This window comes from Pyxicephalus adspersus, chromosome 4, assembly GCF_032062135.1.
Source record: "Pyxicephalus adspersus chromosome 4, UCB_Pads_2.0, whole genome shotgun sequence".
Classification (NCBI taxonomy): domain Eukaryota; kingdom Metazoa; phylum Chordata; class Amphibia; order Anura; family Pyxicephalidae; genus Pyxicephalus; species Pyxicephalus adspersus.
Window position 1 is genome coordinate 9,001,324 of NC_092861.1, and position 9,963 is coordinate 9,011,286.

A 9,963-nucleotide genomic window follows, 5' to 3' on the forward strand; every position below is an offset into this window, starting at 1 on the left:
CCTGTAGCTGTCAGTTGGTAGAGTGCAGTTCCTGTAGCTGTCAGTTGGTAGGGTGCAGCGCCTGTAGCTGTCAGTCGGTAGAGTGCAGCGTCTGTGATTATAGATGATGAGAGTGCTGTCAGTTATTATCAGTTGAGAGTGCAGTGTCAGTATATAGTTGGTATTGCGGTGATGCAGCATCCATGTGAGTTTGAATTTCCTAAGACAAGCAGATCTAACTGACACTTTTTCCCCTCAGTGTCACATTTGCTGCCATGTCGGAGTTGGCAGATCCCAATCTGTGTGTTGACCCGGTGATCCTCCCCCAGCAGGTGTCAGTCCGGGTAAGGAATCTTATAATATAATAATGTGTATGAGCAGAAAATCATTTTACCTCATCATTTACATACAGATACCCCGCTTGTCTTAGAGTAAATTACATCTAAATAATAAATAAACATTTTGCATGCATCCTGATCCTAGAGCATCTTACTTTGTGTTTCCCTCACCTTCATTCTCTTGCTTATGGTTGTGTTGCCAGCAGCAATGATAACAGGATGGGATGACCTGTGTCTAGGTGTAAAAATTGGTTAAAAATGGATACTGTGGAACCTGATTAAATAAAGCTCTCCAAGGCTGGAGAGGATACAACTTTATCTGTGAAGCTGAGTGATGCAGCAAACCTGGAATGGATTTATTCAAAGTCATTTGGTATTTGCTAGAAAATGTTTTGAATCCTGGACCAGATCCGTTTCAGGTTTTGCTGGATCACCCAGCTTCACTGATGAAAGTGTATCCTTTCCAGCCTTGGAGAGCTTTATGAGATCAGGTCCAATGAATATGACACGTGTGCTTGCTGCTTTCCACTAATAAACAAATGTGCGGACTGTGGCTGTAGAAGGAATCAATTAACCCCCCTGGTGTTCTAATTGTGTCGATATTTTTATGCAAAAAGCAATACATTGTTTTGCATGGAAATTTATTTTACATTACCAAAAAAAACAAAAACCATAAAGAAGGTCATAGACTTGGGTCCTTGAAAGAATTTACGGTATATATAGCCATCCAAGAAAAAAGTTTTTTTCAAACCATTATTTTTATTTGTACAAAACTGTTGTCAAAACATCATAAAAACATTTAAAAAACCCAAATATTGATCTGCTTAGGTACAGAATAGGCTAGAAAAGTTCAACACGTTTCTCGGATCGAATAGTCCGCTTCCTCAGGAACTAATGAGCCTATGAATACAGACATAGTATAAATTATTACATATGTACAACTCATTTGATGAGTTCTTTTCCACACTTATTAATCTAATAAGTGTGGAAACAGAATGTAGGTTAGTAGCAATCATCAAAGAAATTGTAGATATGAAATAATTTATATTACAGAAATTATATAATATATATATTATATAAGAAATGAATAATTGGGTTTTTGAAATGTTTTTATGATGTTTTAACAACATTTTTGTACAAATTAAAATAATATTGGTTTGAAATAAACTTTTTTCTTGGATGGCTATATATACCGTTAATGCCTTCAAAGTCCCAGGTCTATGACTTTTTTTATGTTTTTTGTATTTGGTATATCAAATGGGATGTGGCATTTTGGAAAATATAGGTATTGCTCTATAAGTATATGTTAAATTTATTTTACATTGTAGGCCTATAATTCTTAGGCATAACTCACCGAAATATGTTCAATATTTAATATATTTAATAATAAACTTTAAATAAAGTGCAGTAGCATAAAATTATATATATCTTATATAATGATTACTTTGTATTGGATTCAATGCAGTTATTTTGAATTAAATCCAATACAAAATAATTTGAATTTCCCGCCGCGCCTTCCGCACCCACCGACGCACGTCACCGGGAACTCCTCAGGAACGTTTGTGCACTTGCCGGCTGAAGAATCGAAGGCACAGGACCCAATCAGAGAACAGGCACGGACGAGCAGGACGCTGGAGGACACCGATGAGACCAGGTAAGTGGGTTTTATTCATGTTTTTAGCTACCCCGAGTGTGGCTTTGGGTTACCGCTTTTTGCATGTTTTTTTTACCCCAAGCCACACTCGGAATACCGCTTAGGGGGTTAAAAATAATCTACAGCCCAGTACAACACCAAGTGGGGACATTTGTGCGGTGTCTCCTCAGAATACATTTAGTTAAAATCTGCTGAATGCATTCCTATTGGCCAGGGATTCATAAACTTGAAGCACCTCATTAAATTTCATAGGAGGTCAATGTTGCCATCCATAAATCCAATAGACACAATGCAGTCTCCTTGCACCTCTTTTAGTTTTAGATAAGTTTGACAGTGGCGTTCCTAGCCATTTTTCACTCCTTGGACAGGGACTGACTGGTTCCTGAATTGTGCATGAGCTGTCTATCCTAGAGAACTGGAGTCTGCCCTGATATTTTTTCTTCCACCTCAGGCCCTAGTGACGTTCCATGATGTGTCCGCCTGCTTTTCAGCCAAGGAGTGGGGCACCCTGGAGGACTGGCAGAAAGAGATGTACAAGAATGTGATGAGGGAGATTCACGCCGCCCTGCTGTCCATGGGTGAGAATGTTTTTATTGCAGGAACCTAGGTCTGATTGCTGGTTCTTTTACAGGAATTTTTTTTCTTCCAAAGAGTCCAATTTACATATTTATTAAATTTAAAATAAAAGTTAGCAAAACTATCTTTAAATCAGCCTCCCATAATTTACTGGAGAGATGGGGGAGGCAAAGAAACAGGCTCTGCTGCAGTTGCAAGGGGGCACAACTTACCTCTTAGTATATATCTACCCTTTTACTTTTCATTTGGCAGGTACAGTGTACAGTACAGTTGGGTAGATTTGCCTAGATCACAATACCGGCAGCACACAAAAATCCCATGTTTCTATTGCAAAGAATTGCAGATCTTTAGTGCCAGTGGCTACAATTCCTGCTTCATTCAGAATGTTCTCATTTGTAGCCACCCCATTGTGCTGTAGAGGGCTGGGAATACAAGTAAGGAATAAAACCCCTACATTCATGATACACAACAAATGAAATCCTGGGACATGGTGTTTCAATTATGTACATTTTTTTGTTTTTGGTAGGAGACAGTTGTAAGCCCCATGCTCACTCTTCACTCTGGAGAAGAAGGTTGGTAGATATTTCAGCTGCCACTTACCACAGTCATTTAACCACAAATCCTTACCACTACTTTAAAGTACGGATCCATTCACTGAAGGAGGCAGAGAAATCCTAATGCTGTGGATGTGTACCATTCCCAGTTATGTGTACTTTAGCAGCTTTCCTAGAGTTTAGCATTTAAAGTCTTTATGTTTATATGACAAGAGACTGTTCCAAACTATCTTCTACATTTTTTTATTCATGCACATAGTCTTATCTTGGTAAATCCCATTTGTAGGAAATATAATTTACATTTAAATAGGCCCGAGAAGGTTTAAAATACCAAAAAGCAGCTCAGGCTGCAACTCTCCAAATCTTTCCCTTGCAGTACTTCTTTTTGCCCACAAGATGTCCTCGGTAGTGTCACCATGATGCATTTAATGCATAAAATATATATATATATATATATATTTGCTAGAGAAGAGGACCCAGAATTATATGAATGATCTAAAGACTATGCAGAATGGTATGTGTAATATAAAAAAGGTATAATGAGCTCTATCACCTCACTTTGTGTACATAGTGGTCAAGTGCTCTTTTTTTTTTTGCATCCATATGAACACAGTGTTGCAAAGTGCTTGCATTGAATAAGGCAGCGTATTGGCTTTACCTGCTTTGTTTTATTGGCTAACACACAGCGGGTGCCTACTTACTCATGCTACAAAATGTAATCTGTAATTTATGTAATTTTATATCTCCCCATCTTCTCTACCAGGGTACACCATCCTCAACCCAGAGCAGCTGCTTAGAGTGGATGATATAAAAGAGTCTTCACAGGCAAGAGGACAACTTCCAGAAAACAAGAACTCCAATGTCATCACAGCGGGTAAAGCTTTGGTATAGGTCTGTGATAGAACACCAAGACTTTCACCAATGCATTGTTACACCTAATACACAGCGGACTAAAAACTGTAAATGTTTTAACACTGCCCCCGTTTTACAAGATGTTTCCACCATTACTATGGCCCATGGTCTGATATAAAATTGTCCTTCCTAGGAACCCCGGTGTTTAACCCTGACATCTCTCTATGGATCCGAGAGGTGGTGGAAGGGGATGTGACCCAGCCAGACAAGCCAAAGCAGTCGGAGAGTCCAAGCCCAGGTGTTTTTTATAGGATAAGATTATTCTGAAATGGGAAAAATATTATTTTTATGATTGCCATTGTTATTTGAACATCTCTAACATAGTCTGAAGCACTCTGCTAAGGACACTGGAACAGCCACATTCCTGCACCAGAGGAGCTCTACATGTCTACAGCCATACACTATTAATAATATTATATTGAAATTTGCAAGAGGCAGTGGGACGTTATAGGCAATCACATTGACACTGATTAACAATAAACATGATTCTTTAATTTTCTCAAATTTACAATATGTTAAAACATATTACAACACTCAGTTAATACATTGATTTCAATTCTGTATCCTCAACGCATTTCGTGGAACCTGTCCACTCCTGCAGGAGGAAAATTCTACAAGCTAAAACATATTTACTGTAAAAAACACAAAGTACACAATATATAAAAAAATACAACAACTAAATATATCACACTTACTCCCATAATCAACCCCATGAGGTCACAGTCCCCTCACCAAGATGGCCGGGGCGGTCAGCAGAAGGCAGTGAGGCGAGTATCACTCCGGTCAGACAAGCCAAGTATCCAAAAAGAAGTGGACAGGTTCCACGAAACGAGTCGATGATACTGCATTGAAATCAATGTAATAATTGAATGTTTTGTTGTGTTGTATATAATTTTAGCAGAAAATTAAAGAATCATGTTTATTGTTAATCAGTGTCAAATTGATTGTCTTGTCCTACTACCTTTTGCAAATTCAAAATTTAATATTTATATTTGGGATGTGGTATATTTTGTAAGCTTTGTGCTAGATATCATATTTTGTTTTGTTCCTCTATTATTACTATATGCAGTTAGAGTTCATTGATGTATCAAGCAGTGCTGTACAATACAATACAAATTCACATCAGTCTTTGCACTAGTATTGGTGTTTGGATTTGGGCTGAATTTATGACATTTAGTTTGTTTCCTTCCACACTTTTAAAAAACACAAATAGATTTGGCTTTAGATGCCAGGCACCATGACAGCTGGAATAGGTAGGAAGCAGGGGGCCTATGAGTATGAGATACTCCACTCAGCCCTCTATATAGTATGCTGAGAATTCTCCCTAGGCAGCTGTTAAGGAGCGGTAGGAGGTTAGGTGTGGGAGAGCTAGTGGGGATAGGACAAATATGGTCTCTAAGTTTGAAATGTTTATGAAATGTGCTGACTGTGCCGTATTCACACAGAAGTCTCCATCGTGAAGCCGGACATCTGTCTGAGAATAAAGCCGGATGAGCTGGTCTTTGAGGCTTGTCCAGACCCAGAACCTGGTGATACTGACAATGAGGCTGGTAGGTAACTTCCACAGTTGAGCCTAGATGATAAGTGGCCCATATAGGATATTACTGTTAAAAGTTATATCTGATAAGCTCAGCATCCCCTGAGTTATTGGGTCTGATTTATTAAAGTTCTCTGGAGACTGGAGAAAAAAAACTATAATGGGTGAACAAGCAAACCTGGTATAGATCTGGTACAGAATTGAAACAATTTGCCAACTAAGAGCAAATGATTTTTAGGTTTTTAACTCCCATCCAGGTTTGCTGGAACACCCAGGTTCTTACATGATAGTTTATTTTCTTCAGTCTTGGAGAGCTTAGATAAATCAGGCCCATTGTATACCTTTGTAATTCGGAACTGAAAGGCCTCCAACGTTGTCCCAGCCTCTGTTCGCATCTTAAAGTTTTGGGTGGACCTGTCGCCCTTTCCATTTTTTGTAATACACTATAACATTGAAACTTAATTTTTTAATATATTACTTCCACTGGTTTCTCCTCCCTCATCTGCATTCTGTTTTTATTACATACCTCATTTTAGACCCAGTATGGCCGTCATTTAAGTCTGTGCTGCCATGCAGGAAGACAGTGGTTAGTTGTAAGGGCTAGCAGGGTGCTGTACATCACTTCCTGGAAGCATGTCAGATCCTTGCCTTAAAACTTCTTCTAAGAGCTCTTACTCCTGATAAAAGTAGTGGGCTAACTCCTGGCAGATATCAGATTTCTTTGATGTGTCTTGGAAATGGGTCATTACACAGGATACTGAGACTCCAGGATCGTACTGAAACTGAATATATGAAAAGGACAGAGTAAGCAACAGTACCAGGCAGATAGCATTGTCAGAAGATCTCTTCCCTATTCTGCTAAATATACACTGCTTTTAATGCTCTTGGACAACTGCCCAATACCAACACAGAGAGATATATAGGTCTGTCAGAGGGCTGTATATTTCATTGCTTTATCGAAAACTAAATACAAAATGTTGGAAAGCGTTGGGGAGATCAGGTGGACATAACAAAGAACTGATCAGTGGGAACTCATTATGAGACGGGGTGGAGGGGGGGTGCAGATCTGGGAATTTAGCACAGGGATGGTTAGAACCCTTTTGGAGACCGGGAGAGCCATGAAGTCGATATGGAGAACCAGTAACAAAACAAGGGAAGATGAGAACTAGACAAAGTGGGTATGCAGATAAACTCATTACAGGGATTGTTAGAGTCTATGATAATTTGCACAGATTTGCAGACCTGGTATCTCATGCAAAAAACTCATCAGTAGAGTTCCTGATAGATGGAAGAAACTTTAGGGTAGTTCATGGTTCACCAAAACAAAACCAACAGGGAAAGCTGGCCCTTTCATAGCTAATGTAGGGGTGCACAGAAAAAATTGGGTCTTGGGGTGGTGAGTCCCTTTTCTTGTGTCCTGACAGGATCGGGCATCTCGGTCACCATAGAAGGAGACGATGAACCTTTCTGGCTTAATGTCCAAGAGGCGGAGACAGATAATGAAGAGGTGCTCAGCGAGCATCATACAGGTAAGTGCTATCCTTTGTGATCCAGGCACATGTCAGAGAAAACCATGTAGTCTCCAGCTGTAGACAGCAGCTTTGCTGGGGTGGCTGCTGTTAGAATTCAGTATTGCTGGAGCTTTTTTAAATCCTTTTGCAGGCAATCTAGCAAAACTTTGAGTGAGTCTTGCAGTCTTGGTACCAGTATTTCTGATATGCAGCTTTTAACCTATCAACATAGGGTCAGTTTTACTTAATAGCACAACTGTAAAAGACGAACTAATATATTTATTTTTCTGGCAGCCTGTGTGTTGAAATCCTCATCTCTGCACTCCAGTTCTGCTGCCTGCTGTGGTTCCTTCTGCCAAAGCAGAAGCTATTATGTCACTACAAGAGCAAGGCTGTGATAAAGTTAAACTTCATCTATATAATGACCCTGTACCAAAGGATAACTCCTACCCAGTATCTCATCTGCAAATGAAGCATGAATATACCTGAATAAGTTCCTTTCCACCAGCACTTGTATTGAAATGCCAGTGAATCCCTGATCCCCAGGTGCTGCAAGTAACTTGCTTCCTTGGGCAGCCATCCTGGTTGCTCCAATTGGGTTGTATATCCATTTCCATACCCATGTAGGAACACTTGGGAAAGCTAAAAAACTAGGGAAAACTAGGGAAAAACTAGGGAAAGGTATTCCACACACCTGGAAGCATACATCCAATGGCTGGGGGCAGAACAGAGGCGGCATTTCTATTCATGCATCTTTTCCAAATTAGATATTGAAAAAAAAGTGACCCTGCGCTGATAAGATTACTTTAGGTAGCAAAATCCTATCCTAAGGTGTGATTACTGGATATCCTTTAAACTTAATTTGATTCTTCAACCGATTTTCTTTAGTTTTTAAAAGTAATGCTACAGAGCTGGGTTATTTGTGGCCTTTTTTAGTGATCTATTTGACTTCATTTTCCCGTTGTTCCAGATAATGGGTTTTTAAGCAGCCCGTGTGAGAGCCGTCTGTCAGACCTTCACTCCAAGGCTTTGCCTCTGGAAAATGGCTCCTTTGAGGAATGGGATGATCCATCCCCCATTCGCCTCCCACGACCAAGGAACTGCCAGTCAATATTCAGGATTGGCCAGCCAATCTCTGAGCAGACATATGACTTCAATGAGCCATCAAGTCCTACGCAGACACGACCGTTCCAGTGTTCACAGTGCCAGCAGAGCTTCATGGACAACGAGACCCTCCTCATGCACCAGACTGTTCATGCTACTTGGAACTGCAATGTACAGGTAGACCGAGGAGATGAGTACATTGTCCCTGCCCATTCGTCTTCCACCATCATCAGAAGTTGCCCAGCTCCATACTTATGCGGGGACTGCGGTAAAGGTTTCACCAGCTCCTACAAGCTGAAGATCCACCAGAGAATTCACACAGGGGAACGCCCTTACAAGTGCCTCGTATGTGAGAAGCGCTTCCACAAGAGTGCCCACCTGAAAGTCCACCACCGTACCCACACAGGGGAACGACCTTATGGCTGCCAGGTTTGTGGCAAGAGGTTTACTAAATCCTACCACCTGAAGGTCCACCTCCGCACCCATACCGGGGAGCGGCCTTACCAATGCCCCATTTGCCACAAATCCTTCAGCGTGAACTCACACCTGACTGTCCACATAAGGACTCACTCCGGTGAAAAGCCTTTTGTCTGCTTTGAATGTGGAAAGAGCTTTCGACAAAAGACTAGCCTTATTGGCCACCAGAAGTCCCACCAGCGCTTAGTAGAACGGCGGAAGCTGACGTGGAAAACTTTGTGGCCTGAGAAATGACCTCTAGAAGTTTTAGCTCCGCAATTTTAAGAAAGCGGTTACTAACTGGTGAGAAGCTATATTAATTCTTGAGTAACATCTAATGATAGTGGCAAAGACAGATATCTCTTTGCCAATGAGAGATTGTTGCCAATTTCGGGTATACTGCCAAGAGTTGACCCAGGACACTTAGCCTAAGCTCAAGACCTACCTAGGCTCTTTTTAACAATGGTGGTGTGTACAATCCTAACTTGAAAGAATAAATTAGCTGCTGGCTTAGATGTTAAGTCCTTAATCATTTCTTGTCAAACTTGAGCTCATTCACAAATGACATAATGAAGCTCCAGTGTTTGGCTTTGTTTGCCCCTGGCCTTTAATATCCAGCATCCAGGGCTGTGAGATGGCCTTAGGAATACAGCCTGGCCAGATCTAGCTCTTAAAGTTGGATTACAGACTGGGTATCAGAATTCAGATTTTGATCCCTCTTCTGTATGACATCACAAAAATGACGCTGCTGAAAATCTTTGATGGACTCGTAGCGGCACCAGAAGCACTTTAACAAAAATTCTAGTTTATCCCAAGGATAACCTATAAGCTAAATAATAAGCTAAAATCCGGCACACTAGAGAGGCTCCTTGGTTCTTCGGGGAGCAAAATTAGGCTCATGATACCTTGAAGGAACAACAAACATTTTTCTGCAAGCTCCCAGCCCTCTGCATTGGTGAGGGCTAGATATGGAACAAGCAAATTTGTTTTTGCAGTGAAACACTGAGAAGCTCCAAAGACATCAGGTTCTCAGGACAGAAAAGTGTTGCCCATTAATGCACTTGTGTTCTAGGATAAATCTTTTACTCCTATATCGGAGTGGTGTAATTTTTCATTTGTAGCTTTGTAACCGTAAGGAATATGGTAACCATTGTTATCAAAATTAATTTTCGATTTTCCCCATCCCCTCAGATATATATATGTGTATATATACTACCAAAGATCCTTTAGACCAGCTAAAAATTACACTACTAGGGTCTCAAACATTCCGACTCCAGACTGTGTCCATTATAGCAATTATGACATAAAATTTGTGACCAGTAAACAGGACATTGTGCAATTT

The 9,963-nt window shown here is 40.4% G+C and overlaps 1 protein-coding gene across 1 annotated transcript in view; it reads left to right on the forward strand.

Annotated features, from left to right (window-relative positions):
* LOC140328035 (zinc finger protein 777-like) overlaps positions 1-9,963 on the forward strand; it is a 13,248-nt gene extending 3,285 nt beyond the window's left edge. Inside the window, exons 2-8 of the mRNA XM_072407345.1 lie at positions 239-323; positions 2,423-2,549; positions 3,865-3,975; positions 4,147-4,251; positions 5,459-5,563; positions 6,975-7,079; positions 8,032-9,963. Coding sequence (XP_072263446.1) covers positions 255-323; positions 2,423-2,549; positions 3,865-3,975; positions 4,147-4,251; positions 5,459-5,563; positions 6,975-7,079; positions 8,032-8,876 — 1,467 coding nt within the window. The 5' untranslated portion in view covers positions 239-254 and the 3' untranslated portion in view covers positions 8,877-9,963. The remainder of the gene's footprint in view (positions 1-238; positions 324-2,422; positions 2,550-3,864; positions 3,976-4,146; positions 4,252-5,458; positions 5,564-6,974; positions 7,080-8,031) is intronic.